The sequence below is a fragment of the Lonchura striata genome, chromosome 23, assembly GCF_046129695.1.
Source record: "Lonchura striata isolate bLonStr1 chromosome 23, bLonStr1.mat, whole genome shotgun sequence".
NCBI lineage: Eukaryota > Metazoa > Chordata > Aves > Passeriformes > Estrildidae > Lonchura > Lonchura striata.
In genome coordinates this window covers 3,833,313-3,847,483 of record NC_134625.1, presented here as the reverse complement: position 1 = coordinate 3,847,483, position 14,171 = coordinate 3,833,313, and the positions used below count along the sequence as shown (strand labels likewise).

The following is a 14,171-nucleotide window of genomic DNA, read 5'->3' as shown; positions in this document are numbered from 1 at the left end:
AATTAAAATTCCAATCCTCAGTTTCAACCCACCAAGCAACATTTGAGAGAGCTAAAGGCAAAGGAAAAGGAGGGAGCGACGGTCCCACAAGGGAAGGATATTGATGCGCCTGGAGGACGCGGGGGCTGTTCTCCTTTCCCATTAGGACTGCTCCTTCATTTCCTGCTTCTCCTAAACAAAGCCCTCGAGCCTTCTTCTTGGCCACACTCGTGCCTCCGAGAATGCCAGAAAAGCCACAGGGAATTATCCCCGCCAGAGCATTCTTAATTTCCCTATTTGTCTTCCTAATGCCCAGCCTCATCACCAGCACCGTCTATTCCCCATGTGCTCCTACTTTACATGGATGGACTATTTTTACCCCATTCTTCCTATGCCTCTTTTTCCTCCCATTTAATCATTTTGGAGGCTTTTTATCCACACTATCCTTTCCTTTCTTTCCTCTTTCCCTTTCATTTTTAATACCTGTGGTTCTCCGATTCAAAATCATTACTGTTTTTAACTTGACTCGAGCCTCTTAATTAAGTTACTTTCCATTATTTTTTATCTAGTCCATTTGTCTACATCCCCCACACCCTCCCTAATTCTCCCTTTCCTCCCCAAGGCAGGCTGGGTATGAAATCTTACATTTCCATTTGGCTAACAATCACTTTGAATTTTTAAATGCTATTAAATTGGATCACACCAGTCACTGGACCGGAGTTGTCGAGCTGTGATATTTACTCGCGCCAGTCAAAGGGAAATGAAATTGTGGCGGCGCGGGGGGGAGGCGATGGGGGAGCCCAGATTTATTCTGCCCGCGGTCCTCGCAAACAGGCACAATCCCCTCGGATTTCTGAGCGAGTTCAAAGGAAACTCTCACGCTCAACCATGAATGTATTGTAATGTCTTTAATAAATCAATTACTTGTTGGCAGGGAAGTGTCACTGCATCTCCAATCCTTGTAATCACCTCAGCCTTGCTGTGTTTTAAGTGCGGAAAGCCCACGGAGGTAGACGGGGAGCCAGGAGCGCTGTTGGCGTAGGGCAAAGCACAGAAAGCACCACCTTGTCTTGCCAGGAAAGGCCAAAATGTGCAGAAAGGATTTTCATCATGTAAAAACACATACACACACACAAACACACACACACACACAGAGAGAGTGACCCCCAGCTCCAGAATAAGGACACCACAGTGCTGGAGGGACTGTGTGGGGCTCATCCTTCCCAGAGCAGCTCCTGGGATGCAGAAGCTTGGAAGGAATGACCCAGAAGGTTCCTGGGAAATGCCTATCCCAGGAAATCAGCCTGTGGTGACGGGAGCAGCCCCTGCTCCTTCCTGCCCAGTGCTGAGCAGGGATCTATTGCAAAGCAGCGTTTTCCCACTGGCCCAAGAGTCAGACAACCTTCTGCTGCACTAATTCAGACCTTGAGTTTTGTGCTTCTGCTCCACGAGCGTACTATATTTCAATTTTACTAAAAGAGGCCTTTTCCACTCAAAAATTTGCTAAAGGGAGCGAGATTTGATTACAAAGCAGCCCTGGCCAAATCCAACCCCTCCTCCTCTCTCTGTGCCGACAGCATCCTCCCCTCCACAACAACAATCATCTGAGCACAAACAGACAACAGTGCTTTTCAGAAAGTAATGAACTCCGGTCGGAGCCAAGGCAGGAAGGGTTTAATGTTCAGCGCAGAAAGCTTGGCGAGGCCATCAATTATATAGCCCTGCTGCTGAAGGAGCAAAAAAAAGAGAGTATTTCAGACAGACTCGGCCAAAAAGAAAAGATAGGGAAGGAAATCACTGTGAGAGAGATTTAATTTCACAAGCAGGGAGAAGTGTTTGCAAAAGAGGAAGAGGATCAAAGGCTGAAGCTCCCGGGCTGGCTGCGAGGAGGAGGGATTACAGGGACAGCAAACCATAGAGAAGACATCTCTGTTGATGCCTTGTGTCAATGCTGGGCCAGGCAAGCAGAGCCTGGGGAACAAACTGGGGAGTCTGATGGCTGTGGGGCCCAGTGGGCAGGAGACTTGGGCAGAGAGGAGGGTGGATGGAGACCTGTTCATCTTATCTCACACAGGACAGCAAACCAGCACAGGGTCTGTGGCCTCTCCTGCCTCATCCCAAATCCTACCCAGGAAATTATAAATATGCTACCAAAAAGGAGAGCTGAAATCTTTTGGGCATCTCTACTACTGGGACCAGTAAGCCAGAAATGAAAAATCACAGAATGCCAGAATGGCTTGGGTTGAAAGGGACCTTAAAGGTCACTTCATTCCTACCCCCTGCCATGGACAGGGACACCTGCCACTTCCCAGGGTGCTCCAAGCCCCATCCAGCCTGGCCTTGGACACTTCCAGGAATGGGGCAACCCCAGCTGCTCTGGGCACCCTGTGCCAGGGCCTCAGCACCCTCACAGGGCACAATTCCTTCTGTATGAGGGTATGGATCCACCTAACACAACAAGACTTCCCCACCCTGTCCCCTGCATGCAGTGGGACCCTGCTGATCCCTTCCAGGATACAGTCATAGACTAAGGAAAAAATTCACCTCCTTTCTGGAGGACAAAGGTGGTTTCACTGCTGTCTCACAGCAGGCATGGAAAACCCACACCAGAAATATTTCAAGACCACATTTCAATATCTTATTTGAACAACCACATTTCCACATCTTTTACAAAGATCCTTGCCTATTTGTTTTCCACTTCCTGCTTCTCCTTGTCTTTCTAAATCTCTTTCTTCTCCATTTCATCACCAGAACAGAAAGGAAAACAAAATCACATCTCTCCCCACGTTTCAATGCAGTTCCTTCTTCCCATTTCCCCCCTCTCCTTTAAAACCCAAGAAAGAACAGTGTGAAGAAACCCACATTTTCCACCCAGTTTCCCCCTTTATGTCCCAGTGATATCCCCCCAACCTGTGCTCAAGCCTGGGGAAATTTGCTGGAGGTCCTCTAGCCCTCAGAGGTGGCAGAACCGGGCAGCATTTTGGCAGCTGTTCCCTTGGCCTCTCCTTTATCTCCAGCATTGTGTTCACATCTGCTTCCCCCTCTGCCTCTTTCCCTGCTGCTGGGAGTCTGCTTTTAAATCACTGCTCAGCACAGCAGCTGCCAGGCACAGGTTCCATGCCCCGTTTGGATGGGGGATCCAAAAGCTGTTTGCAAACCTCCCTCTGCCTTTTTTCTTCTCTAATTTTCTTAATTTTTTTTTTTTTTAATCCTCCTGAACCTGCTGGTGCTGCCACACTGCTTTCCCCTCCTCCGTTTTGGCTGCAGAGCTCTCTTGGCTCTGGAAGTATGTTCAGACACCTGGTTGCTGGCAGCATGGGGTTTGGCAGCAGCTGGCAGCGTGCAGCTCTCCGATAGGGAACGGGAGGAGAGCAGGGATCATGGATGGGGTCAGAGCTACCCACTGTGGCTATCAGGGAAGTGCTGGTGGCCACTTGCATTGCTCCGGGCTTTTTGGTGGCTTTCTACCATGAACATTCATCTGGCTTTGCCTGCAGCTTTGGCCAAGGCCATTTTTCTTTTTGCAGAGGATTTGTAGGGTGAAATAACACAGATTTGTGCAGCATCATTCCGGAGCTGGGAGTGCATTTAGGACAGGGCATTGCCATCTGTGGTCCCGTCCTCAGCAGAATCCTGCTCCTAAGGGGGCAATTTTGGCAGAGCAAGGCAGCAAACCCTAGGGAGCAGCGCCAGGCACGTGGAAGGCTGGATGCCTCACTGCCACCTTGCCCACGCAGTGGCTCCAGGCTAAATTCCCATTCCAGATTGCATTTCTCTGTGCTACCAAAAAAGGAGAGGGCTATATCCTTCCGGCAGCCAGTCATGTACAAAATTCCCTGAAAAAACTTGGCTGATTCCTCCCCAACCTCCTTTCACTCAAGGTCTGTGCAGGATTGCAGGCCAGGATCCCCATGGATGCCACCTTCATGGCAAAGACTCCACCAAACAGACAAAAATCCCTTGGGAAGAGCCCTTCGCTTCATCCTTTGACTCCCCAAGCCTCTGCAACAGGTTTTTGCTTCTGGACTCGCCTCCAGAGAGACTGGCCAGAAAAAACAATTCTAAAGGCCAAAAAGAAGAGCCAGATTAAAGTATCAACTCTGAATTTATGCTCAGGACTTAAGGTTTAATAATGCAACAGAAAATCAATATTTAATAAAGCAAATGATGGAGAAAAACAGTGAATGGGAGATGAGCTGCTGCTCGTGTTTTCAAACATGTAACCCCCAGAGGAGCAGGGTTGGCAGGATGGATGTGGCACCAGATTGCCACAAAGAGCTGGCACACAGGACGCCCCAGGTCCCAGTGATTCCAGCTCCAGTGTCAAGGGGAGCTCACAGGTCTTTTACTAAAGGACAAACAAGGAATTACTGCAGTGGTCAGAATCCAAACACTCATGGAGAGAGATCAAATGCTGAGGCACGAGGGGCGCCGAGCAGCTGCTGCACTGGGCAGGCCCAGACTGGGCTGGGCTGGAAGAACGTGGGCAGGCAGCAGCACCCCCAAATTCAGGTGCCAAAGAGCTGTCTGGGGATGGAGATCTGAAAAGCTGGGAGGGAGCACAAGGACTCAAAGCAGAGGGAAAATTCCTGCCTGCTGAGCAGGAGAGGAGGTGGGAGGAGTTCAGGTGGGCAAGTGGGCAATTGGGGCACTAAGCATGGCTGGCAGGTGGGGTGGCACAGCAAATGTGCATCCCTGAGCACAGCAAGCTCACATCCTGGGCATGGCAGGAGTGCATCCCTGGGAATGGCACACCCCTGGGCACAAACCATACATCCCTGGGCAAAGCAAAACTGCATCTCTGAGCATGGCAGGAGTGTATCTCTGGGCATGACAACTGCATCCCTGGGCACAGCAAGCAGACATCCCTGGGGACAGCAAGAGTCCATCCCTGACCGTGGCAAACCTGCATCCCTGGGCACAACAAACCTGCATCTCTTGGCAAAATGTGCATGTCCCTGAGCACAGCAAGAGCTCATACCCAGGCAAAACAATCATGAACCACCAGACACAGAATATGTGCATCCCTGGGCATGAGAAACATAAATCCCTGGGCACCTCCCTCAGCCAAAAGCACACATCCCTGGGCATGGCAAGTGCATCCAGGAGCGCTGGGTCGGGCAGATGAGGGAAGCTCTGCTGTGCTCGGGACAGATCAGCAGCTCTGCCTCCCTCCCCTGGAGGCTGGAGAAAACTGCAGCGAGCCCCTGCATGGCACAGAGGTGTCACCTGCACCTTGTCCCCCCCACCGCCTTTCCAGCCCTGGTACAATGCTGCCAGCTGGGAAAGGAAGTATTTTGCCCATACCCATGCCAGCGATGGCAGGTGCTTCTTGGGGTACATGGCTTAGGGTGCACAAAGATCTGAGCCCCACCTCACAAAGTCTGGGGACTGGATAAATCCTCTAGGCAGAGGAGACTCTCACTTGCACAGGAATCAGTGCCCTTGGATGAAACCCCTCCTCTGGCACACTGCATGTGCCGGGTTGTCTGCCTGGCCCTGCAGCACGGCAGTAATTTGTAGCTTGTGCTGGGATCCTTCACATTGAAAGATGACATATAAATATAAAACGTTATCACTCCATAACAGCCACATGCTATAAAACGCCAGGCAGAAGGATCTGGAACTAGATGGAGGCAGTGCTTTAAATCCTTCCCTGCAGAGTTACTGCCGCTAAAACAACAGACCTGTTCCAAAGAGCTCCAGCAACAGAGGGAGAAGAGGACAGACCCCGATAAAAACACCACAATTGAGGAATTAGATGAATAAGTGATGGGATTACAGCATGACCTCCCCATGTTGACAGCCCCAGGGTAGCAGTAGCACCGGCGCACCGGTGACGGTGACGTCTCCTCCCATTCATCCCCTGCTGTGATTTTCGGCGGATGCTCCGTGTTCCTGTAGTAACAACAAAGCGGCGGTACCAGTGTTGCACTACAGCGGGCTGACTCCGCTCCCGCGGCTACGATAACAATGCTGTTACTGTAGTAACATTACAGAGCCGAGGTCTCACTGTTCTACCCTTAATTTTATTGTCGTAAGATTAAATTGCAATAATGTTATTGAGCTGCCATTAGTGTTGCCATGGCAACAATAACATTAAGGTAGCGTTATCGCATTACAGTGGTCCAACCGTTCCACCACAAATATTTTAATGTAGTAAAACAAAAGAGATTACTGCAGTAACATTAAACTGCAGTGACCTCATTAAACCCCCACTGGCTTTATCACACCACTCCTCTGGAAACCGCACGCGGCGGTGGGAGATGCCCTACGCACATCCTGGGTGCTGCTGGGCCACCCCTTTGGCTGGTAAATCCATGGGGAAGAAAGGGGACGTGCTGCACCTCTGGAGAGCCACACACAGCTCCAGTCGTGCCTGCCTGGAGAGCTGTCGGCACCGTGTGCCGCTGGCCTCTCGGATTCACCGGCTCCACAGAAGGATTAGTGGAGTCACTCTTGAATGGCTCTGGGTGAGGCGGGTGACCTCTTCCTGAAAGCCTTTGGAGAGGTTGGGTGAACGGGGCTGCTGGGAGCTCGCGTGCTCAGAAAGGCTCAAAGAGGAGCAGCCTCTTGTTTTCTAGAAGAGGGGTGATGAGAGCGTGACCTCCGCAGCTCTGAGGGAGTAGCAGAGAGAGTTCCACCGAGCTCTCCTCGCCGCCACAAAAGTGCACACAGCAGAGCCAGGGAGGATGGAAATAGTGGAGCCACGGGGATGTCAGAGGTGGGAATGCCCCCAGCACTGAGGCACAGGACATCTGGAGGGGACCACAGAAGAACTCTGTCAGTGCTGCTCGAGGGAACCCAGTGACAAACAGGACTACAGCATTAGCGCTTCACTGGGGACACAAACAGGAATTAGCCACAGCCTGGGTGTGAGAAAGAAAAACAGGAAGGAAATGGAACTGGTCTGTGTGTCCTGTGAATCACTGGATATTCCTTCTCCTCTGCTGCAGTCTCCTGACAACTATTTCTCCTTGGGAACAGGATACATCCTCCCATGACTCTGGCGGTGCCTGGCCCACTTCACTGCTGGGGAGCCAGGCAAGCCAGGAGGGGAAAGGTTTGAAATTGAAAAAGTTTGATTTAGAGTACACACAAGGAAGACGTTTTCTAAAATGAGGGTGGTGGGGTCCTAGTTAAGGTTGGCCAAAGAAGCTGCGGCTGCCCCGTCCACGGAAGTGTCCAAAGCCAGGTTGGACAGGGCTTGGAGCAGCCTGGCCTAGTGGAAGGTGTCCCTGCTCATGACAGGGAATGGAACTGGGGGATCTTTAAAGTCCCTTTCTACCCAAACCACTCTGGGATTCTATTACTTATCTTCATCTCAGACTCCCTATTACCAAGTTTCCCTCCTTCTAACAATGTTAACTCACTCGAGCACTGTCCACCTGTCCATCTTTCCCTCTCTTTACACCAGCAGGTTCATCCACCAGCTCCAGGAAGGAGCAGCATGGTGGGTACACACCCCCAGTGGGATGCAGTATGCCTGGCTCCCTCCAGCAGCAGCAGGGACATGAAACTGGGGCAGCCTGAAGTTGCAGCAAGGGCAGAATGTGAGCCCAGAGCAAACTCATTCACAGTACAGACTCTGGAGTCTCTTTTCCCTCCCTGCTCCCACCCCACGATATAATTGCTAATTAATAATAACGTTTAGCTCTCAGATAGCGCGTTCCATCTTCAAAGACCTCTGTCGACATTAATGAATTAATCCTCATCAACCCCCCTGTGAAGTAGGTGACAATTATTATCTCTGCCTCACAGATGTTAAACTGATTTGCAAAGAGGTCAAGTGACTTTGGGGAGGCTGGAGGATCCTGACCGGGTATGAGGCCACTCCACGGGGGAACATGGACAAGCACATCCCAGAGAAGCAAGGGCTGGGATCCGAGGGTGTGGAGGAGATTGAGAGATCCAGGGGCAGTAATGGATGTGGGACCTGCAGAGATGCTCCCCGAGGGCAGAGCAAAACGAGGATAAAGAGCCAAAAACTAGGCCAGCGTGTGGGAGACCTTCAGTCCTCCACAACAGCCCTGATACAAAAGGCAAGGATGCTTTGACAGAGGGATGGTGATTAGCAACAAAAGAGAGACGGAGAAGGAACACATCAGTCAAAGGAGCCGAGAGCACAGGCAAAGCGAGGGAGGATTTCCATTTCATGCCGCTGGTTTCCTCCCCTCCACTGCTTTGGGGAGGCTCTCCCAGCTCCCCCATGCCTTTTAGGAGTTATTATCTAAACCTGCTTTTGCTTCTAGAAGGAATAGCTGCTCCCACGGGGGGGAAATGTGTGGACACATCACTAAATCCATGCCAGAAGCAGGGGGAGCATCTTGCCCAGTGTGAAACTCCAGCCCATGGCTTCAAACGTGACCAGTGTCTGCACATCCTCTGCCACTAAATCCCTTTTCTCTCCTTGCTCCCAGAAATGGGGATGTGCAATGGTGGCATTGGTGGCACAAGCTCTGCCTCACAGGTACGGTGATGATGACTACAGGGACTGAGCCTTCCTCCCAGCAAAGGCACTTTGCAGGCACCCAGGCAGCAAAAGAGCAACAAAAAGTTCTCCTTGATGTCCCACGAGTGAAAGGGGCTTGTGGCATCAAAGGAAAATTAATTGGGCAGAGTTTGGTGGTTGAAACAAAGCCGGCTTGGGCACCACAGCCCCACCCATAGCGTTATCTCGCCAGCACAGACCTTGGCAGTGCTGCTCCCCACGTGGGGACAGGTGCCACCAGCACTGCCACCTCTGCCCCTGTCACCTGTGTCCACAGCCCCCGACTCTGCTGAGCAGGTAATTAACTCCCAGACAAAGGCGGGGATTTGAAGATTAACATGGGCTCCGAAAGGAGTGGGGAAAACTCATTTACACCAAACAAAAGGGGAGGGGTGATTAGTTTCTCCAGTGACAACAGCAAGAGCCAGATAGGGCCAGGGAAAGTGATAAAGAAGCAGGGAAAGCGCTAATATCCCCCGAGTTGCCTGCTTTTGCCTTTTTTTTTTTTTATTATTATTCTTTCTTTCTTTTTAAGCACTAAAATTCCACCATTTTCTATCATGCAAATTCGTGTGCCTAAGTGAGATTAAACTCTGGCAGGCTCCGTGCCTCCTTCCCCAAGTCCATTTCCCGCACTGAGATAAGGCCAACTTCCCTTAATGCATCTTACAAGGCAGTGGGAGTGTTTTGCAGGCACGCATTGGAGACGGCCTATTATCAATACAAATAACAGCTTTGCAGATATCGTCCTTCTCCTCCTACCTCGCCTCTCTCCTTTAAACCCAGGAACCCGGAGAACGGCTTAAATAGCTGAAATGTCCTGCAGGGAGCAGGGAGAAAGGAGAGACTGTGCCTGAGATGCTGCTGCAAGAAGCAGGACTTGCTAAGGAATCCGGAGTGGGATACAGGAGAGAGAGGAAGGAAAAGCATCACTCCTCAGAGGTCAGTGGGACCTAAATCCTGTTTCTCACTCTGGGTTTCTACCCCACTCCAAGTTCACAGCTTGCCTATTGCATGTGAGTCTTCCTTGGATTTTTTTTCTTTGGGATTTACTCCCAAAAACATCTCAGTCTCACCAAGGTCCAAGTCAGACTCCTGCAAACACAGGCAGTGCTGCATTTTGGTGCTTTGTCTGGCCTTATGGCAACTCCTCCTAAGAAGCATGAGTACTGAAGGAGTGGGAGCACCTTCCAGACCCTGCAGACGGCAGGGATGCTCCCTGAGCTGCTCCTTTTAGCTCTGTCTGTAATCTGGGTGCATTTGCCCAGGAGAGATCCAGGTGCTAAGAACCTCCTTGTGCCTTTGGCAGCTCTGCTGTTGGCTGACATCAGCTTGGCACCACCAGCCTGACCCCATTTTGGGCAGTCCCCAGAATAGCAGGTCTGAACTTTGGTGCATTCGGTGCCAAGGGTCTGCTGTCTCATTCCTCAGCTCATTTGTCCCACATTAGCACAGAGGCACCGACCTGCTATTCCTGGATCAGCAGCAATCACCTTTTCCCTTTTGTACCAGGATTTCAAGACTGACAAGTGTTTCTGAAAGCCTGGCCAATGAGGAAAGATGGGAAAAACACAGCTTGGATGGTTTCGGAAAGAAGGCGGCTAAGGGGCACCAGGATAACAACCTTCCCAAAAGCAAAAGGTTATTACAGAGGACACTGATCAATTGTTCCCCACATCCACTGGGAATAGGCTGAGAAAAACTCCACTTCATTTGCAACAAAGAAGGTTTAAGTTAGATATTAGCTATACATTTTCTAATTAAAAAGGTAGCAAAGCAGGAGAATAGATTGTCTGGGGAGACTGAAGAACCTGCTTTGTTAAAGATTTTCAAGAATAGCTTTCACATGTGCTTGGCAGCGAGGTCTCTGCCTGATTGCAGGGGGACGGGATAAATTAGCTCTTGAGGTGCCTTTTCCCCACCTATTTTAGGATCTTGGCCATCCAATAGAGCCAACCTAGAAATAAATGTGCAGCTCACCCCTTGCTGCAGTATGAGCATCCTCACACAGTTCCGGGTGTTTCTACCCCATTCTCTCCTTGGGAAATATTCCTGACCCTCCTACCCTGAAGGTACACCCTTCTCCCACCCCATCCCTCTCCTGCTTTTTGCTCTCCCCTCTCCCAAAGCTCTGCTTCCCTCCAGCAGCCCTTGGCCAAACCCACAGATGCCCTCCATCCATCCATCCATGGCTGTTTCCCAGAGATATCCCCTAACCCTGGGGAGGAGGAGGGATGCAGGCATGGGCTCAGAGTGTCTGGTTTGGCTGATATGCACCCGTCCTGCTCGCCTGGGGAGCAGCAGGCTGCTGCAGTCTGGGCTGGAAGGGGGAGAGCTCCTTGTCCCCGGGCAGCCCATCCCTTTGGAGAGCACAGCCTGCCCCAGGCCATGATTTAATTGCATCCTGAGAGGCTGGAGTGCTCCTGCCTCCAGAGCCATGCCCCCAGGCCCTTTCCTGGTGCAGCAAGGGGAAACTCAGGATCTGCCTAGAGCAACCTGCACACCTTCCTCTTCCTGGCTAAACCTGTTAAAAAGAAGACACCCCCTTTCCCACCTCCTTGAATCACCTCTCCTTTCCTATCAAGCTGCAGGAAGGGGCAAAATGTCCCAGGGCTGTGTGCTGAACTTGGCACATCCCTGAAATCTGGTGCTGAGTGATCCTGCTTTCCTAGGAGGGGGAATAAGCACCACTTCCCACAAGCTGAATGTTGTTTTGGACAGGATTATTCCAGAATACATATTTATAGGTCCCATTTTGCAAGGCAGGAGAGTTAATCCTGGCACCACAGCCCAATTTTCATCGAGGTCATTAAGGCAGGTTTCCCTTTAATTGGACATGATAATTCACTTTCATGTCCTGCTCTGAGAAAGGGCTGGGTGAGCCAAAGAACAGCTTTTCAAATTAGGGGGCTTGCTCTCCTGAGCTGGAATTTCTGCTGGCAGCACGAGGCTCTCCAGCACATTACAGGACTGAGCCCATCACTGAATCATCCCATACTTAACTGCTGCAAGGAGTTAAGCTCTGACCTTTTCCTGCAGTACCCAAATATCTCTTGCTAATGATACTGCAAGACACGGGAGGGATGGGTCTGGATGTCTGGTGATACAGGAAATTCAGGTCAGGAAATGGGAATCAGAAGAGAACAGATAGAAATTGTCCTGCATCACCCCAGCATCTGATAGCGACTTCAGAACTTGCTGGTGATCGACTTTGGCTTAAGAAATTCAGGCAGGTAATAAGAGATTGCAAGATAAACAGCCAGAACAGGGGCTGGCAATGCATCCGCTTCCACTCTGCGCTTAATGGAGATGGAGAAAGTCCGGCTCTGGTTAGTCAGCTTGATTGCTTGAAGAGGTAAAGGAAAATGAAAAGGGAGAGAAGAAGAAAAATAAAGGCCCTGAGTCTGGGTTTTTTCCCCACTTCTATTCATTAGGCTGTCAATAGTGCTCAGGCCTGGAATATCGACGGTGGATTAGCTCAACCCGACTCTGTGTACAAGACCAATGCCTTTTTAACCCAGCTTGTTTCCAAATCAATACACCCATCAGCATTCGAAAATTAGCCCCAGACGAGATTCCAATACTCAAGCTGGTGTGTCATGTTAAGAGGGCTCCCGGCCAAATCACAGAAGAAGCAGCATGAAAAAAAAAACGGTTGCTAGCAAGGGATTAGAAATTTTCCATTAATCTTCCCCCAGGCTAAGAGCTCATCAGGCTCCGTGTGTCCCTCCAAGAGGCTCCTCCTTGTCCAGCTCTTGCCCAGCCACATGGGCACAGGATTAATTTTCCATGAATGTCCATCTACTTGACCATCACATGTGGCCACACCTATCTGTCCCTTCTCAAGAGATCATGTGTGCTCACACACTTCTGAAAAGAAAATGTAGGCACCCACTTAGCCACCAAAAGCGCTCCAGCACCCTGTGCTGGTCTTTCTCCTCCTCTTCCTCCTCCAAAAATATGGAATTTCAACACGCAAACACATATTGTTGCTAGGCATACACACACTCCCACAAAGCACACAAATCTGCCAGCTCTCTCTTTTCCCCCAACACAAGTTTTACTTCAAGCACTGCCTCCAGCTTGGAAAACAAAAAAAAACATCAAAAAAGGACAACAACAAACAGCACCATGGGTTTGCCAGGGACTGTGTTGGGAGGCAGAGCTGCCTGTATCAGAGCCCTGGGATTATGTCAGCAAAGCTGGGTAAAACCAAGCCTGACAGAGTTCAAGAAGCATTTGGAGAACACCTTCAGACACATGGTGTGACTCTTGGGGATAGTGCTGTGCAGGGCCAGGAGCTGGACTCCACAATCCTTGTGGATCCTTGTGGGTCCAGAAAACTCAGCAAGTTCTCTGATTCTGTGAACGTCATTACCCAGCTTGGGACAATCCAAGCTTGTGGATCAGCTACTTCTGCACCAAGCTGTGTACAATGTTCCATATAGAAGCAATGAGAGAAGGAAGCAAAATCCCAAGCCCAAACCCTCTACAAACTCTCTTCTTCTTACCTTGCACGATGAGATGGACACGCGATGTCTTGGGGTGATTGTCTGTCTGCACGGAGCAGGTGTAGGGGCCCTCATCGTACACATCCACATCCTGGATCTGGATGCTGTACTGGGTTTTGGTGTTGGCCAGGAGCACCACCCGAGGGTCCAAGCACCACTTGTCATTGCCGGCATAGAGGATGCTGCTGCGGTTCAGCCAGGCCACCCGGGTCACCCGGTTGTCCACGGAGCACCTGGGGAGAGGCAGAGAGGTGACCCATCAGTGCGCTGCTCTTCCTCCTGGCACTATTTTTAGCTTTGCTGTCAGCAGCACTTTCCGAGACCAAGTGCTTTCAGTGTCCAAAGAGGACAAGGTCAGCGTTTTCCCCGTGGTGCTCAGGGCACCAATGTCCATCTCAACCGGCAGCTCCAGAGATTTGACCAACAGCTTCACAGAGTTTTCACATGCAGGGAGGTCAGAACCACCCAGTACCACCCTTTCACTCCTCCACTCCGATTTATTCTTTTGCAAACTCCCAGACAAACAGATCTGAGCCCAAACCTCCATCCCGAGTCCACACTATTTTTTGGAGGTGCAGGTTGTTACTCCCTACCCAAATCCATCACCTGTCATTCTCTCTGCGGACCTTCACATCCCTGCAGCCACGTAAAGAGATGCAAAATGGTGCTGGGAAAGCTTGTGCTGCGTCACGAAGGAGCGAGGAAAATTTATCTTTGGAGAAAGCCAGCTCTGACACACACCTCTAAAGAGAAACCTTGAGCATCCAACCATTTGTCCCCTCTGTCAACTTTTCCTTCTGTACCCATCACCCGCACCGCTGCACCTCCCTCACTTGTGCACCTCACCTGAGCTGAGCTTTTCACTTATCCAGGGATGTTTTGGAGGTAGAAATCCTCTATATTCAGCCTCAATAAGCACCTGACTTTCCCCTTGAGACAACACAGTGCAAACCTAGAAATTATTTTGATCCTGAAGGAGATTATTTTCCTGTCAACATTACCTGAGATCAGTTTAGCTCCTCCCAAAGGTTTCTGCCAGCCCTGTAACCCCCCACCCCCATGTTCCCAAGCCAGGTTTGAATCCTCCTATTTCCACAAGAAAAGCACCAAGACCTTCTCTAAACAGCAGAAACCTGCAGCCCCCACAGCCAGCTAAACCCCTGCTTCTGTCTGAGAAATTTTGGGATTAT

The 14,171-nt window shown here is 50.5% G+C and overlaps 1 protein-coding gene across 8 annotated transcripts in view; it reads right to left on the bottom strand.

The window, feature by feature from the left end:
• Window positions 1-14,171, bottom strand: part of LOC110468166 (protein CEPU-1) — a 361,279-nt gene that overhangs the window by 36,575 nt on the left and 310,533 nt on the right. For all 8 annotated transcript variants that reach the window (XM_021525799.3, XM_077787990.1, XM_077787992.1 and 5 more), the window contains one exon: window positions 12,982-13,214. In XM_021525799.3, coding sequence (XP_021381474.1) covers window positions 12,982-13,214 — 233 coding nt within the window. The remainder of the gene's footprint in view (window positions 1-12,981; window positions 13,215-14,171) is intronic.